General features: G+C 37.8%; 1 protein-coding gene across 4 annotated transcripts in view; it reads right to left on the bottom strand.

Annotated features, from left to right (window-relative positions):
• The window catches only part of DCLK2 (doublecortin like kinase 2), a 78,848-nt gene that overhangs the window by 31,334 nt on the left and 20,136 nt on the right, over positions 1–27,378 (bottom strand). For 3 of the 4 annotated variants that reach the window (XR_009933227.1, XM_062493074.1, XM_062493073.1), the window contains exons 3-4: positions 3,854–3,956; positions 1,453–1,551 (exon numbers count right to left, since the gene is read on the bottom strand). Coding sequence is in view for 3 of the 4 variants with exons in the window: in XM_062493074.1 (XP_062349058.1) it covers positions 1,453–1,551; positions 3,854–3,956 (202 nt within the window). In the remaining variant the exon portion in view is untranslated. Of the gene's footprint in view, positions 1–115; positions 164–1,452; positions 1,552–3,853; positions 3,957–27,378 lie in introns of all 4 variants that reach the window. The other variant, XM_062493072.1, reaches the window with a different exon arrangement.

The raw sequence follows: 27,378 nt of genomic DNA, 5'->3' as shown, positions 1-27,378 counted from the left end.
AATGCAAAATGTGCTTCAAGCTTCAAAATATTCACAAATACAGCACCAAAAGCACAGGTAAATGGAGAGGGAGGAGACACACTAGTGATATACAGCCATAATAGTAATGGCTCACCTGGGGATTTTGCTGAAGAATGAGCAGTGGAGTGGCCACCCCTCTTTACTGTACTCATGTATTTGACACAAAGGAAAAAGACATTAAGGAAATAAGTTATTAAACAGCTCTGAACATGCACAGAAGGAAGAAGGGTAAATAAAAGATAGCTAAATACTACATGTAAAAAAAAGGAAAAAAAAAAGGCAAGTAAATAGAAGGATAAATGCCAGACATTTTGCATACATTTTTCAAATAAACCAAACAAAGAGGGTCTAACTAGAAATAAGAATGGAAATGACAGCACTGATATCTAAATACTTTGCATAAAAATAAACTGCTGATAGATATTCTACATGATCTCATTGGAAGTAACAGAATTGCATGAAATGTAGATCAGTTGCCAAACTTGTCCCTCATGACACATTTTTCTGCAATCCTTCTTTGAAGCTTTCCAGTTAAGCATTCAACCTTTATAAACAGATTATTAATATTCCACTTTGAAAGAACTCAAAGATAACTTTATCTTTAACCCAAAGATGACTTTACCCAGCATCAATTAAGCAAAACAAATGTGGAGATGAGAATATGGAACATGTCACGGTTTTGAATACACACAGAAGTTTACATTTATAGTTATATTTGAAAAAAAAGAGCATCACATTTTTACATAGTCAATACTTTGATTTCAGGGGAAAAAGAAGTATTTAGAAATTAAATGCAGAGTTTATTTTTTTTTTTTTAACCAAGTTTCTCCCTTTATTTATGCAAAAGACTCAATGGCTGGAACACATGCTGTTCAGCCAAACTGGTGGCAAAATCACAGTGTGAACACCTTTCTTTGAAATTACGAGAAGCACAAAAAGAAAAATTCTCTGCTAAAGGGATAGTACACTACAACTCCTAAAATTACTTGAAGAAGCAAAGGCCTGTATTTCTGACAATATTTGGCTGATATAGGCGAAACCTTTTTAATTAAAAATGTAAGGGTATACTCTAGTTCAATGAACATGAATTTAACCACATACATAACCCTGCAGTTAATAGTTTTCAGCAAAATCAAGTGCCATGCTGAAAACATGTCCCAAATGCACAATTACCATAAATTACTCTAATGTTCATAAACTGAAATTACTTGTGCCTGTAATTAGAAAATGGGAAACCATGTTTCTCCCTAGGATTTAAAGAAAAAAACCGCAAATTTATTTTAGACTCGCATTAAATCTCTGAGACAAAGTGCAAAAAGGTTTTTTTTCTCCTTGTATTATAGACAGAACCAACAGGTTATTTCACCACATTAAAAAAAAAAATTCATTTTTGTGTATTTAGTGTGTTCAGCTCTTTCCTAGCAGCAGTACCTGAGGCAGGGGATTTGCTCCGGCGTGAAGGTCCTGGACTTTTGGATGCAGCGTGCCTCATGGCAGAGGAGCGGGAGTAAGACTTCATGACACGACATTCTACAAAGCAAGCAAACTCTCTGTCATGGGTTTGGGTAGCAGCTCAATGCACAGGCTCCCTCCACACACCACTGTTTGCTACCCACAAAATGAGCAGCACTTCCTAGGCATCTTCGCTCAGCTGAGTCAAACAGATTTGTCAGAGCATCTCACAACTCTAACCTACTCACCATAAAAACCTGTTTGAGCTACTCGATACCGTATGTGACATTCTGCAGACAATATTTCTTCATGTCTTGAGGCTGGATTATTACTACAATTCCAGTTTGTACATATGTTGATGCCAAGGTTCTTGCTGTAGTGGCAATTCCATACAGGGCAACTGCACAGCAAGCACTGTTTCCCTTCTTTTTCAAGTAACTGATGCTGTGACCAATTTTTGAACGGGTGAAAAATGCCTATTGTTTCCAGAAGGCTGAAACAATAGATTACTGTCATTTACCATCAGCTACATATCATTAAATAACAACCTCAATGGGAAAGGAATCAATGAACACACATGCATTGGCATTTGGAAGCATTTTAATTCCTACGGTTAGCATTGTTAGCAAATCACTGCAAATGGGATCATAAATTTCTCTCCTTATTTTGTCCCTGATGCCAATATCATCATTAGGATGCCATGTCATCATAAAAAAAGTAAGTTGAGCTGCATGTTCTGCCAGTCATCTATATAACCTCCTGTTATCCATAAAGACCCTCTGAGCTATTAGAGGAAGGAGGGACCACCAAAGCTGAAGAGATAAAGGCAAGGAAATGAGCTCAAATAGCCTGTGCCTTGTGTAATGGAGAAAGCAAATTTAGAGCCTCAAAACCTGCTAGGGAAATTAGGATTATGTCCAGACTGTATTTTGAGTCAATACAACCATGTTCTTCCATTCCTTCATAAGAATAAAGTCATTTTTTTAGCTGTTAACTATGTTCAAAAACACCCTTTCGGTCACCCCCACATGAACTGACTCAACATAACTGAGCAGTTCTGGAAAAGCAGCACCCTAGCAAGAACAGCAGAATGGGAGGCAGCTGAATCCTCCATCCATCCAATGTACAGGCCAGTGGGTAGACACACATCTGTACTTCTTGCACCAACTGAGCATTTTGTAATGAAATAATGATGTGTGTAAAAATTACAGGAACAGCAGGTGCTGTTGTTTTTATTTAAGAAAAAATTTAAATCCTTCATTCACAACCTGAAGCTCCTCTGGAACAATCTGTTTATTCTTGCTAGTGCAAGGTTTATTTACCAGAGAATAATATTTTCATAAAAGAAAAACAGGGCATTTCTACAGCTCAAACAATAAAGACAGAAAAAAGCCTATATCTAGTAGGACCTGTAGTGATAGAACAAGAGGAATGGTTTCAAACAAAAACAACAAAAAAAGTGTAGATTCAGACTAAATATAAGGAATTCATTATTTTATTGTGCAAGTGGCAAAACACTAGAATAGGGTGTCTAGATGTCTCACCCCAGGAAACATTCAAAGTCAGGTTTAGTGGAGCTCTGAGCAACCTGATTTTTTTTTTTTTAAGGTGTCCCTGGTCTTGTCAGGGGTTGGAGTAGGTAGTCCCTTTAAAAGCCCTTTCCAACACAATCCATTCTACAGTTCTGTGAACATGGAGCAAACACCCCCAATATATTTATGATTTGATAATCCAAAACAATTCCAAAACTCTCTGGTAGAGGATTTCTTTTTCCTTGAACTTAAATTACAGAGTTTTTCTTTACAGAAAAACAATTTTCATAAACAAGTTCAATTCAAGATCTGCCCAAGGCAGACAGCAGGGGCACAGAGTCCCAGTTTGTCTCACCTCCTTCCCTACCCAACATCCCCTATAACCTCAAAATACATACAAGGCCAACACTTGGTCTATAGCAGACAAGACTGGAGTGTGTGAATTGTCTGGCAGGACAATTCAAGACTGGAAATGAGCACGGCTACATAGGAGATTTTCAAAAATCTCGTGAAGAAAGCAATGTGGAAATTATCTTACAGTCACAGATGCCAAACGTCAACATCTTTAACAGATTTTAGATTCATTAGATTCATGACTGAACATTTTATTATTCAATTCTGCTTTAACTTCAGAGACAGTGTCTGTCTTGTGGGAAACTGGCTCAGGTTTGTCGGTGCATTTTAACAGAGGCTTACAGAATCCAGACAATGGTTTGAAAAAACGTTTTACCCACAGGAAAACATCCTCCCATGTATATTTTCCTGAACCACGCCATTCTTGAGGGCTGAACAGGGGAATGGAGATGGAGAATTTCCTATTCCAGGGGGTTCAGGGTGTGCATTCTTACCACTGTGATCCAACACGAAGTCGTCCTGAGCGTACCGGAACTTCTCCGGCCCGCACGCGATGAAGACGTCGTCATCTCCAAAGAAGTCCTGCAAGCACGTTACCTGGGCAGCAAAATAAACACATGCAGTACTCTCAAAACTAAATCTCGAGTTAGACAGCAACAAGCAAGTTCGCCTTTAGCTCCTCACAGTGACACCGTAACGCTCATTTGCAATGACACAAGCACTCCAGTTCCTCAGTACTTCAGCTCTCTAGCAGTGCAGGAAACATCAGGGCCAAGAATGTAAAATATGACTGCCCCTTACCTCCAAAACCTCTTGCATTTAACACCTGTATTTTTGCTTATAGCTACATAAGGACACTGATGACTTTTGCCTATAACTACACAGACATTGGTTTGACAGGAACATCTGAAAACACTATTCAAATATCAAAGCTTCCTGTATTAAGAATACATTAATTGCTTGTGGGAAGATCTGTAGAGTTAAAGTGATTGCATCTGCAAATTGGTTTTTTTTTTTTATGTTCTGAGGCATTTAATTTCCATGTTTTAATGTCCTGCTTAAAGAAATGAAATCATTCTCCTTTATATTTAAAGGTATTTCATATTCAAGAAAATAAAGAAATAGAGTCTCTTCCATGCTCTTTGCAGTTGTCTGTTGTTAATTATCTGAGTAATGATGCCACTTGGATAATCATCCAAGTAATGCATGTCAAGAAGGATCAGGATATCAGAAAGAAAAGATGGTTGAGACAGCCTTAAAAACCACAAAACCTTGAAAAAATCTCTGTCCTCAAAAGTCAATAAAAATCACCTTGTGAAGGGGCAAGCATCTGCTTTAAAAACAGTTAAAACCAAAAAACCACAACAAGAAAATCCACTGAGGTCATTCTAATTCCCTTGTGAGGGTAACAAGTGTTTGCAGGTGGCAAGCTATTTTCTTCTACATAAATGGATTAAAATTTTAATGTATAGTTGTTTCCCTTTTTCATAACATTGCACACCCACATGAAATTTCAAAGTAAAAGTCAGAATTGTTCGGTAAAGCCATGAAATCAAAGAAGTAATAAGAAAATCTGCTTTTAGAGATTTTTTTTTTTTTCCTTCCCAGATACCTGCCAAGACCATTTGCACATTTCACCACTGTGATAATAGTAAACACTGGCAGAAGTGCAGGAAGGGGTCTCTGGTGCCTGCAGTATCCCAGGAATGCCAATGACCCCATCTCTCCACAGGAGCTCCAGCACAGGGCATTCCCCACCAGCAGTGCAGTTTCCATGGCAGCTCCCCCAGGAGAGCAGCAGGATCCTCAGCTCACAGCATCCAGCATTTGTGTCACTGTGTTACGGAGCCAAAGGGCCACAGCCAGCACCAAAATCCTTTTATTGTCACCTTACTGATGCAATGACAGCTTTTACAGCTCTGCCTGGAACTGCAGCTTTTAGTTAATCAAGGAGGCACCAAAAATTGGATAAAAAAGGCTGCACAAATTTAAGAGAAGTTTTGCTAACTTGGGGTTTATTCCTCTCTGCTTTAATAACCAAGAAGACTCATCCTCATTTCCACAGATTTCTGGAATCCAGCAACCAAGCCAAGGTGTGAGAAAGCTTCCAGGACACACCACACACATCCAGAGCACAGAAACACTGGCAGGACATGGGCAGAGATGTTCTGTGAGGTGCACGCTCACACCTGAAGCCCCTAAATCTGGGAGCCATTTCCACAAGCTCTGCCTGCCCGCCACTGCTCCTGATGCCCTTGCAGTACTGTTTCGAGCAGGTTGGAGTTACATGCTGTGCCTAAAATTAATCTTTCTGTTCTGATTGAAAGCCTCACCTCACCTCACCTCACCCCTTAGCCCATCCAGTCAAACGTCTGAACTGAGAGCAAGGGAGGAAGGAATTTTATTTGATGTCAGAGTCTGGGAAATACACAGGGGTGTAACTGCAAGCAGCAGCATCCCTTTGTTGTCTGCAGAGCAATTCTACAAAGTAAGGCTCAGATCTGTGCACAAAAGATGACAAGAGCACCCTTAGAAAAGCTCTGGAGAATCTGCTGAAAACGGCTACCAGGAATAGGAACGAACGAAGAATTTTAAGAAACGCGTAATTCCCACATATCCTTCCTGACATATTCATGTACATAGAGCTTCCCCAGGCAAAAATACACAGGAGTGATCCTGAGTGCCAGTGAGCAGATAAGCAGCAGGAGGTGGAGACACAGCACACCTTCATCCTGGAGTTCAGGCTGATGCCAGCCTCTGCCTGCTCACACACACTGTGCCTGACCCCTGTGACTCCCACCTGTCAGACACACACCCAGGCAGATTGCTGTAAAAAGTATTCACCTGACTGTAAAATACAATTATAACTGAAAGATAGATAAATGCAGCTATGAGAAAGCTTTACTTGGATGCCTGTTACATTCCAGCAAGGACTATTCAAAGTCCCCCCTCTCCCCACAAATAATCCAGACTGGCTACACATAAAATACACAAGAATGAAAAAAATATTGGACAAGTGTATGCAACGAAGAACAAAGACCTGCTAGAATTTACCGATTCCAAATCACCCCACATTATGAGGTGAGGAAAGCATTTTTAAAATTAAATTCATGGAAACACATTTTTCTAAGAGGACAACCTAGTAGTTATTTTTCTAGGCTTTTACTGTAATAAAGTCAAGGGAGCATTTCTCAAGGTGCAAACTGATGTTAAAATGAAGTCTTCATCTCCTATAGAATTAAAATTAATGTATACAAAGCAATTGCTAAAAGCTTTTCGCTCATTGTTCAAAAAATTAAGCTGAAATTATTGACTTGTTTGCATGTGATTTTAAATGCTGTAAATCCACCATGGTCTAACTCACAAATCACACAATTCCACTCCAAAGAATATCTGAACTTAGGAGCGGAGGGGGTATTGCTTTCATCAGGATGCAATCAGTTTAGAAATTTATAAACTAAACATTTTGAAAACTTCCTTTTTTTTTTTTAAGCTTTATTTGCAGTGGAATCTGTGCATATGAATAGGATGTCAGGCATTCCAGAAAGTTAGGGACCAAAACTTAGTCCATCTATCTAGTGTAGGACAGCACTGCTGCTCTTTCCACGACTCATCCATATTCTTACCCACTCTTTGTTTTGTCACATTTAGTGCTAAAAGAACTTCCGTGTTGATTTTGCACATTTCAACTGACATGTTTAAAACGTGTTAAATCCTATTTATCTCTAAATACAGCTTCCCTTCCCAGACAAACATTGCCTGTGACCTGGTAACTCCACTGCTATCCCTTTCTTTAAAACAAGAAATGGCTCATTGGTGTTCCTCTGGCAACTCAAGGCTGCTCAGGGTGCCTTGCTGCACTGCTTTTCTTCAAAATACATCTCTATACACAGCAGAGTGGAGAATGCATGAGTAACACTGATTGGATTTGTACTTAGTCCTTTCCTCAGAATCCTTTCAATTGCATTTTCTCCACAGTTTTTCTGAGACCGTGTGCAAGCCACTCATGGCATCCCTGCTTCCTGATGGGCTCAAAAAAGATCCCAACTGCAGGAATGAAATCTTGAGACACTGGATGAAGTTTCTGACAAACACAAAAACCTCTCTTAGAGAGGTACATGTGACTAAATATGCCCTGTGTTACAGGAGTGTCATGATTAACAACAGCTTGCATGACAGTTACTGGTTAAAGCGCTGCAAAATCACACAGCTAAAAACACAAAAAATGTGGTTTAAAAGAAAAAAAAAATAAAAAAACCCACAAACAGAAGGGAGAAAAACACATCTCTTTGAAAAACCAAATTCCTGATCCACTGCTGTCTACTAGTGCAGTGCTTTAATGTCACATACACCTGTCATATTTACCTTCCAAAATAGGCTTATGCTTCTGACAAATATTTAAAACCAAAGAAGTTTGCTCTTTTCAAATAAATACTTCTTCAGTCAGATCAAGACACTGGATTAGAATATACACATTGTCATCCATATGGAAATCCCTTTCCCCTTACCACCACACATGCCTTGAACTGTGATTTACATCAATCCCTACTCCCACCTCATCTAACAAACAGAAGATACATTCCCCTCAAGAAAAAACATGAATAATGATAATTTATAAATAGAATTCATAATATATTTATTGATTGTTCTTTACGATGAAGATACAATGGACAAAAATTGAAATAAATAGATGAATGTTTATCCAGAAAATATTTTTCCTCCAATCTCCAGAAGAAAAATACTTTAAAAAAAAGAGAAAAAGAGAGAGACAGACTGGAGCCAAGAAGGTTTTATAAACACTTGAAAAATTCCTGGAAATTCAAGTTCCTTGAAATCTTTAGTACTAAACAGAGTTCTGTGATCATGTATCAGCAGCTCCCAGCCAGGAGCTTGCTGGGTAAACTGTATTTATTCCAGCTCTACACATGTGCCTCATTCTAAATGCAGAAGGAAGGGCTATAAAGACAAATAGTTTGGCTTAATTTAGTATGTCTGATTCCATTTAAGTAATCAGCTACAGGACTGCACAGTTTAAGCCTGCAGAGCCGCACCCTCTGTCTGGGGAAAGCCTCTCTGGATGACAAATTCTCAGCAGCAGCTGAAAATGGATGTAAACCATCAAAACTGGAAAAGATACGAGAGATTATTTGCATGTGTTTTAACAATGGAAGAAATATTTGTATTTAGTCACTTCAAGAAAACAGGATATGGTGTAAATATTTTTAAAAGGAAGCACAGAACATACCAGGCAAAAGGAAAACTGGCACGCACAGTAACAGCTGGATTTGGGAATGCATTTTCAGCTCAGCAGCTGAAACAGGCATTTGAGGCTGAAATTCTTCAAGGACTACAGTGGGCTTTTTTCCCCCATGAATTGCTGAAAAAGAATGTGAGCAATTTTTTGAACGTCAGCATGACAAATCTAGACACAACCTCCCAGCTACTGCCTTGAGTGTGAGGGGTCTCCACATTTCCTGTGGGAAATGCTGTTCTTCTGACTGGGATAGATTAAAACTGTGCTGCCCTGGCAGTTCTGCCCTTTGCCCCTTGCACCAGCTTTTTTTTCTGAGTAAGCAAAAGTCAAATATTTGTCTATTTTACCAGTCAGGTCATATTTGCAATCACCATTTTGGTTTCCTCTTTTGAAATACTTTTAGCACTGCCACTTCCTCTTCACTGCCACTCAGCCTTATTAAAATTCTTGCAGTGTTTCCTGAAGCTGCCAGCCTTGCATTTCTAGGGTTTATGAGTGTCCTATGGTGGAAAATGCAAGGAAAGCACTCCTGCAGAAACAGGTCAGGTGTCTGTCTGCCATTTCAACTCCATCATCAACAGGAGCAGGCTTGACTTCCAAAAGGAAGTTTCCTCTGGGCAGCCTTAGGAGCTCAAAATAGGAAGGTGAAAAGGGAAATCCCACCCTTCCCTACTGAGTACCATGATTTTCATACAGGACCTTTTACCTTGGAAATTTCCACTTTCTCAGAATAACTGGACCAAGGGAAAGAGGGGTGTGTTTGACCAATATTCCCAACTGCTTACTAAGCCATCAGTGACCTTCATGACTAACCAAGAGGCACACAAGAAGTTCAGTACTAAATTATGGCAGCTATTTGCCTGGTTATCCTGAGTCATGTTTCCTGACATGTTTCAGAGAGGGAATAGCCAGATGTGTAGCTAGAATACACTCAGGAAGGAGAAATACTAGGAAAAGTCACACCAATGAGAACATGAAATGCCCTTTAAAAAAGTACTGTAATTGCCAATATTCTTTTTTTAATGAACAACCTAGTCACTTCACAGAAATAACAAAGTGTCAAAGGCAAGTACACTAAGCAATTTGGAAGCAGGCAAAAAAAAAAAAAAAAAAAAAAAAAAAAAAAAAAAAAAAAAGCTGTTCAAGGGCCAGAAGCCCACATGGTACACAAGAACAGCAACAAAACCCACTGCAACATCATATCTGTAGTAAACCTGGAAAATCAGGTCAAACTGCTAAGATTCCTGCTGGTGTAATGAAGAAGCACTTGACACTTGCAAAACCTCCTGTCCCTCACCAGCTTATGCGTGTCCTCTGTGACAGCTCTGCTATAGAATCCCTCTGGGAATTCCAAATGTGCACAAAACTACACAACACCGAGGGAAGGGTGAGCAAGCTGCTAACCTCTGACTTAAGGCTTGGCAGAATTCAAATGCTACAGAGGCTGGGTAAATCTGCCCTAAACAGCTTTAGGGTAGGCTGGGGAGCCCTGAACTCTGAGGACATAAAACTGTGAGCTTGTTAAGACTCTAGACACCCACACCTTTCCTACTGGCTGTAGGAGCATGAGGACCATGCAAGGCATCACAATAATTTCCACAACAGACAACTTCCATGAGGTTGAGCAGACAAGAAGGGACAAAAATCCTTCCTTTGTTCTCTGGAAATAATTGGAATTAGGTCAAATGCCTCTTAATTTCTGAGGCTCAAACACACAAGTGTTTAGTCTGCAAGGGAAACGTGAAATACGGTAACAGATCAGATCATGCAGAAAGAATGCAGAGGTTTCAACTCTGCTGCAAAATTTAAAATTCAATACTTGATCTTCTGTTATATGACTGTGCATCTCAACCAGCAAAATTACGTCAGATATTAAAGAGCATGTTGATGGTCCTTTTTCTCTATAGTTAAGTAATTAACTTGGTTTTTTGGTCTACTCTTACTCTAGAAGCCCCCTTTAAACCCATGCTGTTGGTTAATTTTAAACTTCACAGCAGTCCCGCTGCAGTCAATGATATTATGCACATTCATGCAGCTATGCACAACCACAACTTGGGAAAAGTCTGAGGGCCTCCTCAACTCTGCTGGAAACTGCAATAAACGATGAATTAAAACCGATTTCTAGGTCAGAGCTTCCACAAGACATTGTCCAATTTACCATTTGAGGTTTGGCATCTTGCATTCTTTTGTCTTGTCCTTCAAGTTTAATAAATTCAGTAAGCAGTGAGAGAAAAATAAAGTTTTCTGTTTCTAATAATTTGTAAATGTTGAATTTGCCTGCCTTGGATAAAGGGAGCTTGTTAACCTATTTAGGAAAACAGAAAAAAGAAGGGAAAAAATTTGAAACAAAGACCATAATGAGAGCAATTCTTCTAGGCCAGCTTCTTAAATGACTATTTAATCAGTGGCTGTGTCACATAATTATAGTCACCATTAGAAGATGAACCTCTTTCCACTGATACTCCATGACAAGGAACAGCAGTGAAAAAAGACAAGCCTTTCCATGCCACAGGGAATCTGAGGAGTAAGAAAGGAAACAGAAATATTAAATCTTTGCCTGTCGCCTGGTAAATAGGAGAAGTCTGGCAGAAAGCCCAGGAAACGCCTAGTACAGTATGACAGTGCAGAAATACTGAATAAACAGACTAGTCAGGTCACCACAACTCACACAGCCCCACAGCTGTTGGGAACTGATGACAGAATAGAGCACATCTCACATTTTAGTTTTTCACCTCCATTTCAAAAAGATTTTTGCATATATTTTCTAACATTTCAAAAATTTAATTCTGAAAATGAACACACGTGGAAATGGAAGATTGCATTTGGGTGTGGTTCAAACACATCATCCCCACTGCAATGGGAATGATAGGAAGAAAAATAAACTGTAGGAACATGCATAAGTTAAAGTGAGTTCCTACAAGTATCTATTTCTTAAAGACTTCCAGTGCAATAGGACTTTCTGGCAAGGTCTGTTCACCAGTTTTTCCAAAGGTCAAAACTGATCTATCTGCAAACTGGCATTTCAATTGCACTGATTACATGCAGCTATTTAGGTATCAGAAAATAACAGTTGAAAAGGACTAAAATTCTGAAAATCTTGAATCATTTTGAATCACTCTGTCCAACTCATTTGTATCTATGGCACAAAACACCCCTGAACAACCCTTCCCTCAGCCTTATCCACTATTTCAACAAGAGTTGATAATTTCAGTATATTAAACAGTGAAATTTGATGCCACGCTTCTCAATTTCATGAGTTACACAAAGAAACCACAGCCTTACTAAACATGCAGTAAGTGGAAATTGGAAACAGAAAATCAGCAAGTGCAGCTCGTGATTGTGAACACAATCCAGTTTGTCTGAAGAGAAAAACAAACAAGAGGATTTCCAGGTACAGGACAAGGACGTCTTTGCCCAAAGGTGCATTAATCACACCCGCTCACCAGCCAGCATAGCAGATTCTCTCCTTAAGTGGCATAACTGGGAAGCCTCAAGCAGAGCCAAAAATAGCACCTGACTTCACACAGCTAACCTTCCATCTCACCACCAACCAGCTAGGCTAAAAATACAAGCTACTTGTATTATGAAAGAACATTAAAAGGAAAAGGGCACATATAAGGACAGATATCTGGTTCATCCAGTTCAATCAAATCTTACTGATTTAATGACACCCTGTTCCACAATACAAATGCAGTTAAAATTTAAGTTATACAATTTATTTTCCATAAAATCACCTATTCTGCACTATTATAGAAATCACGCCTTTGGCTAATCACTCTACTTGAAAAACATGGCATCCACATAATACGGAGAACTTGAAAACCCCAAAAATATTCTATGTACTTCCAGGTTTTTTTGGTTCTTTAGACCAGAAGAGTTTCTGTAGCATTAATCAATAACTTATTGCAATCCCAAGTTTCCACTGTTTATGGGCAGACAGTTTGCTGGAGACATTACAAAAGCTGCAGCTCTTTGAATGAGAACTATTTCTCCACAGACAAATAAGAAATTCAAACTCAGTTTGTGGCCAGTGCAGGAAGAATAAAAGAAAAGGTATAAATCTGGAAATGTCCTTTGATGACAGGTACAAATAATTGTTCATGAATCATTAAGCTTTAAATGAGAGATTTATAGTCTTACACTGAAACAGGTTGTCCAGTGAGATTGTGGGTGTCCTACCCTGGAACAAATTCAAGGTCAAGTTGGATGGGGCTTTGAGAAATGTGATCTAGTTGAAGATGTCCCTGCTTATTGCAGAGGGGTTGGATTAGATGGCCTTTAAAGAGCCATTCAGTTGATAATTCTGTGATTCTGTGTTTTTCCTATGCTTTGAATTGTTCGTGCTCATGTTCAGTTTCATTCTGCTCAAATTCTATTAAAAATCAAATTAAGGAATTCTAAGGCACAAAATATTAGTTGAAATTAATGACTCACTGAAATTTAATACTGTTATGTGGAGGTATAAAAATCTATTGTTCTCTGAGCTTCTGTGTCAAGGGTTTCAATCTTGCAGTCACTCAAAACTGTTTTTCATAGCACTGCAATAGGAGGGGAAAAAACTTTAGGTAACCTATAGATTCAGGTCTCTCTCCCAGTTCTGTTCCCTTCATAGCTATTACTTCACATAGCATCAAGCCTTGATAAAATCTGTAGAGCTCTTCACAGATTAGAAAGATATTTTCATATGTATTTTAAGTTTTGGTAATTTCACATTTTTTTAGCCCTTAAGACACCTCATTTTCTTAGTGTTCTATTTGTTTCAGCATAACAACAACTGTACTAACTAAATCTGCAGTTCTATTTTTACCATATTACCTTGCAATGCTAACAGCTTGCCATACAGCTAAACAGCACACGCAGCTTTTAATGATACTTGAATCTTGAAGTATCCTCCTCACTTAACTGCAAACTGGAAGTGCAGGAAGAAAATTCAGCTTATGGATGTTCTCTCTGTGCACCATTTCAAACAATGACATCTCACAGATGAGAGGACAGAAATTCTGTGTAAAAATACATCCATATAAAGTGTGAAGATATTTTGTGCTCAGCAAATTAACTTCCATGCTTACTCTGCTTTGCCTGTCATGAATTATTGAGGTCTGTTGTACTTGCAACTTGTAAGCAAAAACTGGAACAGCTATGCTGGGCTAGGGGCATCAAGTAAGAAAAATGAGGATATGGATGATTAATAGGAGTATGAGAAGCTCAAAACTGTTAAAAAAATTAATGTACCACAGGAAATAGAAACTATTATCTGGCCTTCAAAGATCCAATTGAATCTCATTAGTTCCCAACTTCAACCAGTATTACTTTCAAGTCTGCTGCTGTTGCTTCTGAATTGCTTTAATAAGCTGATAAACAGATGTAAAACACACTTGAAGACATGGAATTATGTTTGATTTCATGTTCAGAGAGCAAATGAATTAAAAATACACTTCAAGCACTGACAAAAGAACAGATGCATCAATACTGTCAGACCAGAGGAAAAGGTGTCTCCATGAGTTTCTCCTTAAAACAAAATGCCACACATGTTTCTTCCTAATACCTGGAAATCTCAGTTCTTTCCTTTGAACAAACATCCACAATTTCAGGATGGAAGCAAAATGGAATCTCCCCCCTACCCCAGAAACACAGAACTAAACCCCTGCCCAATTCCCCGGATCATTTAAGAGCACAGAAAAGAGGTGCTAAACTAAGCCCCATTTACCAGTCACTTTTGTGGCATCTGCTGAGCCTTGTTTTAAAATCACACCACAATACTTTCACTGCTATACTGCCATCAGCAGACTGGAACTCAGCGAGTTAGGCAGAGGATTTAGGTGACAGTACTTTTTCTGACTTAAATGCTGACTCAGTGTGGGTTCTTCTTTAGTTGAAGAGTGAGTAGATCAGAAGGTAAAGATGCTTAGAAGGCCATAATTCAGCAATAGGCTGCTAAATATTAAAAACCTCTAAAGCAGTCTGGATGACTTTCTGCTGAGCCAGAGCATGATAAATGCTGCTGAACACTGGAAGCATCTGGGTAGCATCACCATGTTTTATGGGCCTCTGTATCAATCACATCAGAGGTGCTTTTGAAATGCATGAGGAAGATCACCCCATCTTAAAATTATTAGCTCAGAAATCATGCATTCTATCTAGAAATAAATTTTCAGAGATCAGGAACAAGACATCACAGATTGTTACTGAAGATCCATTTCAAAACCTTTATTCCCCCCGCCCCATTTTTAAATAAGAAACTTCAAAAATATATTCCAGGCTTCCTCCTTCTGTGAGACACTGAACTGTGAAGGGTAGATTGGAGCAAACACAGTCATGAAACCATAACATCAGTAACAGTGAAACTCAACACTGAAGGCTCTGCTCAGAAAGCAATGCTGGCACCCTTAAAGCATTTTTTACTTTCTTCCACTTATATCTGGCAGTATGTGAATCCATACACTCTTCCAAACTCCTACCACTCATCAAAGAGCAAATATTCCTTGTCTTTACACAGAATTATACATTTCTTCCTTGTAATACAAACATCTTTTTATTCATAAAACCAATTTACATAATGGGAGGCCCAATGTAAAATCTGGATTTGTACAATATTGAGATTCTGGCCAACCAAACCTTTTTAGTGGTTTGGCAAAAGCTATTTTTTTCCAAAATTCTATTCAAGATAACTAATGCTAAACTGACACTCTCCCAAGATTCTGCTTTTCCAATAACAAAGTCAGAGTCCACCAAATGAATTTTTTTTTTTGAGGGCTGCTTTTTCTATTAACCCTTTTCCCTCTATTTAAAATGCACTTTAGAAGCATTAATACATTACTGAAAGGCACTTAAATACAGTAAGAAATTTGATTTGGAGTACTTTTGTTAATTTCAGGGGTTTTTTCTTGCTAAATCATCAGTTAATGAAGTATTTCATCCTATTTTTTTTTCTGCAGAATGCTAAGCACCCCATGTATCCGATCTCATTATTTTCACTGCATTGATTATATTTTTTTTCACAGACAGAAAAAAAGCAAATGCAGCGGTGGGATCTCTTCACATTCCAAGCCATATAGTGTACAAAGCTAGCTAGTCTAGAAATCAGTGATCACCTATTTCTGGTTAAATAAACAAACACAAACAACAAGCAAAACCTCATCTGCTTCAAGCTAAAATTTAAGACCAGGCTATGGAAGTAGAAGTAAAAGTTATTTATGTGATTAATGAGAAAAAATTATATTGCCATATCAGCAAGAGCAGTTATGAAATAGTTTTGTGCCACTGCTTCACCATTCTGTGGAGTTTTTTTTCTGTTTAATTAGTTCTCCTTAGAATCTTCATGTATCTATCAAATCTGTTCCCAATTTTGATGAAAGAGGATTTTCAGAAACATTACTTAAACCGTAAATACAGATAAAAATGCAAACTGTGTTTCAGTTTACAGCAAAACTGGGAACAGATGAGGGCTGTAAATGCTACACGGACAGTGACAGAAGAGCATCTCCAATGATACAGAGGGTGCTCCTTGTGCTCCTGATCCTAAACTGGTCTGTGGCACTTAAGAACAGCAAATGCAGCCTCAGCAAGTGAACTGCATTGTTATTTTGCACAGAATTAGAAGCTACTGTAGCTGCCATGTCTCTCTGATAGCTTTAATTCTGTTTCCATCACAGCTCTCAACAAGTGGAATTAATCAAGGTCTAGTTCAGAGTGGCCAAATCCAAGCTGCAGAACTGATGGTTTTGCTGCATACTGCAGTTTAAAGAGAATGGTATCAGGATGTTCAATCTGGATCAAAATGCACCCATGGTTGCAGCTGATGGAAATACCTATGCAAGTACCTCCTGAATGTTTGGATTACAGGGTTTTTGCATTACCATCATAGGGATTAATTTGCAAAACACAAAAAAAAGTAATCCAAATTTCCTCCTTTTTTTTTCCTAAAAAGCAATGTCCTCACCACGTCTAAGCACACATAGGATCATGACATGAAGAGCCTAAAGGGATATTTAAATATAGTTTTAAAATGCATACTGTAATAAGGATACTCCACGCAGAAGGGAGTCCTGCAGCACAGACTGCACCTGGGTTTGCAATGGCAGAGAAAGGCACATGGTGCACCAGGGTCTGCTTGCAACACAGCAGAATGAAAAGAAATATAGGCAGCCTCTTGTTATCTCTAGAACACAACTCCATGCAGCCAGCAGCAGCACCAGCTCCTGCTGAGCAGCACATCAGCAGCAGGTACTGAATCTGCTCACAGATACACAGGCTTTGAAGCAAACACTGCACAGGTTGTTCTTGTCACACACTTCTGACCACAAATACAACAACATGGCATCGTGGCACCAAACGAAACTCCTGCCACCATTTTTGCAGTCAGGTCATGATTTCATTGGTTTCAGCTACATAAAGCACACAATATTAGCATCATAATTTAAGCACATATAGGGATTTGTTTCATTTTTTTTTCTTCCTGCTAACTTCCATTACATATATGGCTTAATACAAAGTTAGTTGTCTGATCCTGAAAAAGCTGATTTTACTAAGATTTTGTAGGTACCTTGTGTCAGAAATGCCTGAGTTCTTGTCACTATTTCTCCTTAGACCACAAGAATCATAGTCTCCAAGAACAGAAAGTGTTTCCTTAGGCGTGGTTTCTCACACTCTCTTCCAATGCTGGAAGACCATCAGCCTTGAGATAATACAGACCATAAAAAGCTAAAGCAGGTTGTTAAAGGTGTCAGAGTATCACCTTTGAACCAGTTATCCTAAAAGATTCCCTTTATACTGCCTGCTGTTACAAGTTCTTCCAAGCAGGAGAATTTCTGTCCACACTGGAATCCTGGTTAGAATTTAACTACTCCTACACTTTTTTACAGCAGGATTCGCCTAAATCCATTTAGCCACTACTGTTAAAGCAGAAGTAATAGTTGTGGTGACTACTCCTCCACTATTGAGGTTACTGGTGTCCTTATTTCTACTCTCAAGGTCTAAGGCTTTTGCAGATATTCCCCAGTGCTTAAAGAGCTTCCTAAGCAGTGTCTGGGAACATATGTTGTTTTTACTAGCTCTGGGTAGAGTTTCACTGTGCGTGCCAAGCAGACCTCCTTGGGGCCCTGTCACTGATCAGCTGATTCAGTGCTCAAAATTAGAACCCAAGCCCAGCTACTTTTGGCAGATTCACTCTGTGAGAGAGTCTTGATTTTTGGTCTGTGTTCAGCACATCCAACCATAGTTACTTGATTTTATCTTCCTGTGGCATTTTCTCCAGAGGTTTATTAAAAAGGACTGGCATTACAGAGCACTCTGTGCAGTGCATTAAGGTGCTGGCTGACACCTGCCTGACTCACAAAGCCTTCCCAGAACAACAACCTGTCTCAGTAGCTGCCTTAAAAAAAAAAAAAAAGAAAAAAAAATTTTTTTCAATCCAGTTGCAAGTGGAAAGTCTGAGATATAATAAGCAACACGGTTCATTTATTCCCCAAATAAGGGCATAATGCTAAAAGGTTTTCTAGAAAGCATATACTAAATCAATGGAATATTTTCTCTCCTTTTCCTGAGTCTCCCTAAAAAAATTTTTCTGGTGGAGATACAAACCCCTAGGGAAGAAGAAGGGAATTTTAAATTTTAAATTATTTAAATTATCAGTGACTACTTTTATATTCCTAATTAGTTTTTGGAAGTCACCTGTATTCTGTGAACACCATGTTGAAACTGCTGCTTAGAACACCATATGGAAAAGTTAACTGCAGCTCCAGGAAACTATGGCTCTCATCTTGCTTCTGAGTATTCCACAGATGTTTCCCCAACAGGCTTTTCTTTTTAGGAAAGAAGGCTGTAACTGTATTTTTTTGTTAGAAAACTCTCTGCTTACTAGTCAAAAAGCCCCCCCAAAAAAACCAAAAAACCAAAAAAAAAAAAAAACAAACCAAAACAAAAAAACCCGCCAACATTAACAAAAAAAAACAAACAAAAAAACGCCAAACAAACAAAAAAAACCCCAAACCTTTAGAAATTTTTACACAAATGTTTACATTCAATAGAGGGCAGTCAGATAATGATGCTTTAAAAAGAGGAATGATTATTGATAAACACAGAGGAACTCAAGCATCATGGAAGGACTGGAGGCAGCTTTCTGCAGAGCTGCATAAAAGTCCAAAACGCATTTTTATGATTCCTTTATTGCATTTAAGACCTAGATCAAACAAAACACAACAGCTCAGAGCTGTAAGTAAATAGATTCTCTAGACTCAGGCTGAGTTTTCTCAACTCAGTATTTATAAGTATGGATATTCCTGAGAGCACCTGGAGAACGCTGTGAAAGATACAGCATGAAGTGCCTGCAGTACAAAAATCAAGTTCATTCAAAGTTCTCAGTCCTCCTGGGAATATTCTTTTCTCTGATTTGGTTGACTTGTTTGTAATACTTAGGATAACTCTAAAACCAGCAGGCTTAAAGAATGAAAACCACTTCCAAAAGAACCCATGACAGAAGTGCAACCTCCCCCTACACACAGTTACTCATCATATGTTTCATGTTTAATTAAGTGCTGTCAACTCAAATTTAAGTTTACACACAGCCCCCAGGAATGTTCAAATACCACCCTGTGCCTCAGCAAGTTACTACTGTGAGAAGTCTATGGAGGGAAGCAAAATGCAGTAAGATTCAACAAGAACAGAAAAGTAGCAAAGATTTAAGGGTATAACATATATGAAAATAGCACTATTTCAAACCTACGTGTTTCATCTCCCTCCAAGCTCATATTAAGCATGGCAGGAGTGCAAGTTTAAAACATTTTTATAATGAGAAGGTATTCTATGCTTACTAACAGGTATAGAAGTTAAAAAAGAAAACCATATTGATTTTGATATGCCTCACAGGCTATATGCAAATGTATCTACCCTCAGTCTCTAACTGTGCCACCCTCCTGGTCATGCACTTCAGAAGCTATTGCCATCATCTGCCAGCTCAGATTCCACAGTAAATAGTGACTCGTTTTGTCAAAACTGGCAAATTTTATTATTATTATTTTAAGAATAAAATATTCTAAAATTAGGACTTCTACTTCAGCCTACTTCAGTTAAGTAGACTGAAGTAAAGGCTGTATTTATTGTGTGTCATTGTAAACTCCTTATATCCAAATGAGTGCAGAAATCCTCCATGGGGATTTATTGTCTGCCACCAGGAAGTGGCAGATGCTGCATCAGCTTTTCTCTGAAACTGTCTGGTGGCATTCTTTAAAAGAAACACTGCAAAAGTGCATTTCATTTACTCCTTGATGGTCTCTCCAATCTCCACCATTCCTGGGAAGCACAATTGCTCACCTCTACTACCATCAAGCTCGGGACAAATTGATCTAAAAGAAAATAAAACTTTCTTCTTTTTTTTAACCCACTTAACTGAGTTCAATTTTAAAAATCATTCATTTGACAGAATTACCTTTCTGTGTAGTGAGTTTGTAATTATCTAACATGAGTAGTCTGAAGCATCAATATTTCATCAACGAAAACCCAAGAAATATTTTTCACCAAGTTGCAAGATGATTTATTTTTCCAATACAATGTTTTAAATAACTTCTACTACAGCCACAGCCAAAAGTTCCCAGTAGCTTTCCAACAGATTTGCTGTTGAAAGATTTTATAATGACTCTGTAGTTTGCTGCAACAGCAAAAGAAAGTCCCAACAATCTACTGATACCACTAGCTTATAAAATCCACTTTTGACTACAATTATTTTCACATTAGAGGAAAGACTACAAGAGAGGTGAAAAGGCAAGCGAAAAGTCTCAGTGAAAATTATTTATAAAAAACTCATACTGCCACTTTCAATAAAGTCACAACACACTGTACTAAGAGAATTTGCAGTTATGGGTACACTGATGCAATTTTAGAATTTGTGAAACGTTACACTTACTTTTCAGTAGAAACTGGATATTATCAGCAGGAAAACAAAAAATGCATCTACACCAAATATTAAAAAAAAAAAAGGCAAAACAAAAAAGCTTTGGACACTCAATCCTTTTAAGCTGGCAAAGAGAGTGAGTGTTGAAGCAGGTAGGGTTATCCCTCAACTCATATGCACAACTAAGACCTTGCCCAGAGATACATCCATTTAAATACCTTGCCCAGCACATACCAGCAGTACAGGTAGCAAGGGAAAAAGGGGGAAAGGGGGTAGAAAAAAGCCTGTCATATTCAGACTGAATTCACTTGGGGCATTTCCAAGGCTATCCTAATACTGTAATAATGAAATAATAACACTGCAATAGTGGAAGCAAAGCAGACAAGACAAATGCCAATCAAATCCCATCAGAGAGGTGATGGAGAAGGGTGACTGTAAATTAGAGGAAAGCAGAAACTAAGTTTCTGCAAAATAGGTAATGCACAGTAAGTGATTTGCAACCAGCAATTTTATTATTACTGTTTTGCAAATGAAGAGCTTGTCAAGTGCTACAAGCATATCCACGCACTACAAAAACATGCAGGTACTTTTTGAAAATTAATTTCTCAGAACCCTAATTGTGACCTGAGAATTTAATACTTAAAATAGTTGCAAATGTTCGTAAGTTCACAAATCTGAAGTATAACCTAAGAGATCAAATTCTAAGGACTGTCAGCCAGATTTAACCAAAGAGTCTAGTCTAGTAGAATATTAGAAGTGAACAATCTGTTTCATATATACTTCTTATTTTAAAAAAATTCTGTTGTTTTGAGGATACAAATTCTGAAAAGAATTTTATTGATATATTTAACAAAATACAAACCCTCAAGCCTATATATAGGTATATATATATATGGCAAAGAATGCTACTTTTCTCACTGAAACCTAGTGATGCACTATTAGAATAAGAGTTCCTTTGCTAATATTCCATTTCACAGAAAGCCTACACTCTCTATTACAGCAAATGATAATTTTAAAAAGTAACTCCATATAATAAGACAAAGTTTTAACTTGCTCCCTGTCATCTGGGGACAGTTTACAAAAACATTCTACATAATATTACAAAGTTATACAAAATATCTAAACTTTAGCTAAAAATAAAAATTTCAGTGTGTGCTAGTCAGACTGAAAATGACTCATGGTATGAAGGAACATGAATCATCTAAAACATTTTGAGACTAATTACATATGAATATATAAAGCACTGAGAAATACATGAGTTCAAAAAGAGCCTCTAACTTCAGACTCATCCCTAGCAATTTATAAAAGAGGTATTCATATTCCTTCCTCATGTCATACCTGAAAAGGCTTTTTTAGGTCACTCTCCAGTCAGTTTCAAACTTTATTTAATCCTTTTTTTCTATCATAAAAATGAGAAAGTGTTGTTATTCTTATCAGTCTACTAACAAGGATTCAAAGTGGGGTCTTCATGTGAAATCCCAGCTTTTCCCTCAATCCTTCCCAACATTTACAGCAGCAAAGAATTTTTGTTCAGAGCAATAATTTTCACAATACACTGCCAGAAAATCAGTATAAATTTTCTTCAGGTTTGAAATGAAGGAAGAAACACAGGGATTAAAATTTTGGAAAACTTCTGGAAAAAGGAAAATATTCCATGTAAAATACAGCTCCATTTCTAACTACCAGCCAAACAAACCAAACCAGAAGACAGGAGTATTTTGCCTCTAACACATATGTGATTCCAAGAGAATTTCACCAATAAATTCAGGTGAAGAAGAAAAACCAAACCAAAAAACCACATGGAAAGATTTGGGAGTTATTTCAGGTACAAGCTGCAAACTTGAGAATGGTGAAACACTGGGGATTCATATTCAGAAGAAATACCCAGAGACCTATTCTCACAGCTCTTCCATTGCCCAGGAGAGCAGACCTCAGTGTGCATGCAGCATTTGTGTCCAAGCACTGGAGGATAAACACAGCAGGAATGTAGGCCTTAAATGAAGATGAAAATATGAAGTTCCAGATTAGAAGCTCAAGGAATAGAAACTTTCATCTCCAACTAATAATTGCCAAAATATGTGAGCAAGCCATGAGAACTGCTTTGGAAATTGCAGACAAATGTCTACCCATAAGAAGTAATGTCAAACATCTTCATTCAACCACTAACTTTAGCACTGTTCTAAAATTTCAATATTCAGTGAAATACAGATAGGAAGAAAAATAAATTGAGATAAGTATCACAAATACATTTTTTTAAAGTTAAGTGTTTGAGAAGTAGAAGATCAGAAAAAATAATGTGTAAAGGGTGAAGTGTGCTGTAAGAAATCAAAATGCATTCGTGTGCCAAACCCAAGAAAACCTGTAAAATAATTACTATTTCCAAGAGTATTCAAAGGCCTCTCAGACCCTAAAAACTTCTCAGAAAACACCTTTGCACTTTGGACTGAAACTTCTCTCCTGGGCTTCTTGATAATTGTGACAGAAGACAATGACAAGGTTTTCACACATCTGATTACCTAAATCAGTCAGTCCAAAAGCAGGAGCAAATCCCTGCCAGGTAAAGAAAGATTAGTGCTTGAATTAGGAGTGTGCTCTTAAGGAGGTGGCAGATTTCAAGGACTGCAGGTAATACCACTCTGCCACTAAAACTCCAGGAAACTGAATTGTTTGTGTATGAAAGTGAAGGAGGACAAAATACAGAGCTTTGCAAATGGGATTTCATCATTTGTTCCTTGTTCTCTTAGATTTCACAATCTCAGAATGCCCATTTTATTGCAATTTTTTTGCTTTAAATAAAAATATAAAGTAATAGATTCTAAAGTTTGCAAGTATATATTACATAAGTATTAAAAAACATGTTCTAATACGACAGATTAGTGTAAAAAAATTATGCATCAGATCTTGCATGGGTATCTGCAGAAACAGATTTCCCTGCTTAATCCCTCCCAGGTCCAGGGAAGTGGAAAGAGTACTTTTCCCTTCAAGGCAAAAATATCAGCCACCAAGGGAACTGGCCAGAATAGTTGTTTGCAGAGATGTTTTGGTTTTTTTATTTTTTTTAAGTCAGATGTTGAGTACACCAGCATGTTCTCTTTGCAATTTAAATAAGAACACTTTCCAAGACTTCTCCAGATGTCTGCCTGTACAGCCACATGGGCTTATTCTGAGTGTCTGCATTACTGGGTCCCTTTCAAAATATAGGGAGGATAAGGAATGCTTATCTCTCATGCTTGATTTGCTCTTCATCAATTTTATCTTTGTCAAATCAACCAGACCCTTGATTTCTTAAAAAGTGGAACACAGCAGGTACCTACATGCAAGGAAATGGCACCTTCAGAAATCACTTTGAAAGAGGCTTCTGGCTCTTTGTGGTATAACCATCTTTATTTTTTTTTTAGCTAACTGGCCTATGTTCCAATAAGTTTATCCATAACTCCCTAAGTACTAGCTGAATTTGAAGTTAGAGATAACACAGGGAAAGCCAAGAAAAGCCAAATCTACCAGCCAAAAATCCAACTTCCCATTTAGCTCCCAAGTTAGATTCTATCCTTTTTTGCTTTTTTTCTGAAATATTTTGGTTTCTTCAAGAAGCCATTCATAAATACAGAATTATCCTGCACCATGTACGAGTAAATAAAGCACCAAATGAATATGAACAAAAATAAATATTTAAAAACATGGCATAGATTGCATATTTGCACAACAGAAAAAAAATTGTTGGCTCAGTGAACAAGTGCTACAAGAACACTGACTTTTGCTGCCTACACTGTAAACATTGAGTTATCACTCCCTCCTATGCAAAGCTTTCAATCTGCAAGCCATAAACAGGGTCACTGTTCCTTTTAAGTGCTGGGAAGCTCTTTGCTTTTAAGAGCTGGCTTGTGTTGCTATTACTTCAATATCACTTTTCCTTCTGAGTCTTCAGGTTTCTCTGTTTAAAGGCTCACTGCAAATTAATCAGCTAGCAATATTTTAAACATTAAAGACAAATATTCCTTTCCTCTCTCCAACAAAGTGTTTCATGTTTCCTGCCATTAATTCAGTACGGAACAGAACGTCATTTTTCTTAGCAACTGGTACAAATATGAAAGTTCATATTCTGAGATTTCAGTTGTGCTTCAGTAAACTTAAGCAACACTAGCTGATTACAGCCAACCAAGAAGCAGCTACAGATCCATCACTCTGACAACCTGAAGGCCAAATCCTAAAATTAAAAAAGTCTGCTTACAGACTCCATTATGATCAGGAATGGAGAAAATTCAACCTTGAAACCCTTTCATACATGGTTGGTAAACAGCTTTACACTGTAAGATGTAGCAAGATTCTTAAAGAAAATTTGCGTGTTAAAATGTTATAATGTAAGAACTGTTTGCTGAAGGAACACAGAGTAATTTAATTACAGGAAAAAAAATTCCAAGATCTCAAAGTAATGAGGAACCTGTGACACAAATCCTAATCTGGCATATGACAGCTGCAGAATAAATTCAAAAGATTTTTACCAGACTAATTATCAGTTAATGGGCAGGCTCAGCGGGACATAACAAATTCCCAAGGTTTAGTTTCCAAGCCATGTGACCCAATCTTTAGCATGGCAGATGGCAGACAATGACTGTATCCCACTCCTTTATTCCAAGAGCTACACACACCATTTCTGTAACCCATCACTGAAATTATTGTAATCATACATCAACAAAGATGCAACGCTACCACTGCTGACACCACGACTTCTGCACTGATTGTTTCCCACACTGTGCAGCATGTCATTTTTATTATGTGCTGTCAGCTCTTGGTGTGAGCAGACAAGAATTGAAATCCCAGTAGGATTCATCTTCTCTATAGATCCACAAAGACTTCAGCAAGTTGGATGTCACGTTTAACAGGACACACATGCTTGCTGTTAGCTAAAATATCAGCAATTTTTTTCAGTTGCCACGCTGTAATTTAAAAGTGCTGACTTCACACCAGGTTCTGATTTAATGTTCATTTTTAGAAATAATCTATTATTTTAACATTTATTTTTATTTATTATTTTAGCTTCACCATCCTGCTGGTCCAAAGGCAATGGGTATTGCTGATCACATCTCTAAACCATACCTTGCTGAAAAAGATTAAATTCACACCCAGTGGACACCAGCCATCACATTCCCAGTAATTCTACACCAAGCCCACAGTCAGAATAGTGCATCCCTGTGGGAAGGAAAGAGATATGTTCTCTTTTCTATCCATACTGTATTTTGGGTTATTGATCTCCAGAAAGCAAGAATAGGACACAGGGGCTCCCCTGCTGTGACAAATTCTAAAGACCTTTGTTCCAGAGAGCCAAGCTTTTCAGTGCTAGGCTGTGGCTGTTTCACATGGCATGACCTTTATTTTTCGCATATGCAACAAAGCTGAAGGGCTTCCTCAGCATTATTGTTCACTACAAGTTTAACACACTCTTCTGAGATGACTCCCTAGATGTTCAAGGCTCTGTTTATTTTTTAATCCTTTTGCTGCAGCACCTTCAGTATCACTGTTTTGCTGCTTTGAAACAAAATCCTTACCATTTTCCTTTTTTTTTTTTTTTTTTTTTTTGTCCTTAAAATTATAATTGGACTGGTAATGTGATCCTCTGGCAACTGTGATAAAATTGTAAACACTCTCCAGACTAAATCATAAATCCTATATTATCTGCCTGTGTACTTTGCACCACTGCATGTAATGAAGATGCTTTGGAGAGTGTTCCCCTGACAAATAGGTACAGAAAAGAGTTCTGTATTTTCATATTTAGAGTATTTTTCAGATTGCTGTAACTATGACAGGGCAGGGTTAATTTCAAGTTGGTTTCAAACACTTCCTTCCATATATAACTATAGATGGGAATATTTCTCTGTCCATGAGCAGAGACCAAAATTATCTCCTCTGCTTGAGTATGCTACTTCCTCCTTCCTTCTAGAAATAAATAACCCTGGCTCCCAGCTCTGAGCACTCCCATTGGAAGTCTGACCAAAAATACCACGTAGCAGGGTCCATAGATGAATTCATTTCCTGCCATACAGACTTCCTCAAGATTAAAGCCACTTTAATTCTTTTGTTTTCAGTAAGACTTGCAAGGTTTGTATCCCACACTGACTAGACATAGGTATCTGTCCAGAGCAGTTCTCTGACACAATTCCAGCCTCCAGCACAAGCCCAACTTTCCTTAAACCACGTCTCACATCAAATATTAGAAGGGGTTTGCTAGCACTAGGATAAAACTTTCTGTAACTGTAACCCTTGCTGTTTGAATTCTGTGGGTTGCAAGTGTGTACATACACATGCACACTTTAACACTAACATACATTCTAATTTTCATTTTGTCTCCAACTTAACAGCTCTTCCAAAGTGGTAGATCACCTTTAGTTACTGAAAACAGTCAAACCCAATCAGTTTTCAGAAACCTCAGACTGGTGGACTCCAGTTACCTGCTGAAAAGGGTAATAAAAAAATCACCACTTCATTATTCTTATTTTTACAGTGACTATCTACCATCGAGTTCCACAGGATCTGATCTTGACTGTAAGCCTATTAGTTCTTTTTCTAGACATAGAGATGACAGAGAAGTACTTTTCTTTTGCTGCTAGGTAGTTTTTTTTTTTGTTCATCCACTAAAAAAATTTGTTGATTGTTTTTCTATAGTCTCAGCTATCCATTTCCTTCAATCTTTCTTCATGGAATATGTTTCCTTATATAGTTTTATTTATTTTTGGATTTCCATAAAAAAGCTGTCCCTAGCTTTATTATTATTTATTATTTATTTTGGCATATTAATTATTTATTTATTTGATTTTATTTATTATTTATTATTTATTATTGCAATGTCCCATTGCATTGAATAGGACAGAGCAAAGTGGGCACCTGAC

The sequence above is a fragment of the Cinclus cinclus genome, chromosome 5 (genome assembly GCF_963662255.1).
Source record: "Cinclus cinclus chromosome 5, bCinCin1.1, whole genome shotgun sequence".
Taxonomy (NCBI): Eukaryota; Metazoa; Chordata; class Aves; order Passeriformes; family Cinclidae; genus Cinclus; species Cinclus cinclus.
This window is presented reverse-complemented; position numbering and strand designations above follow the sequence as displayed.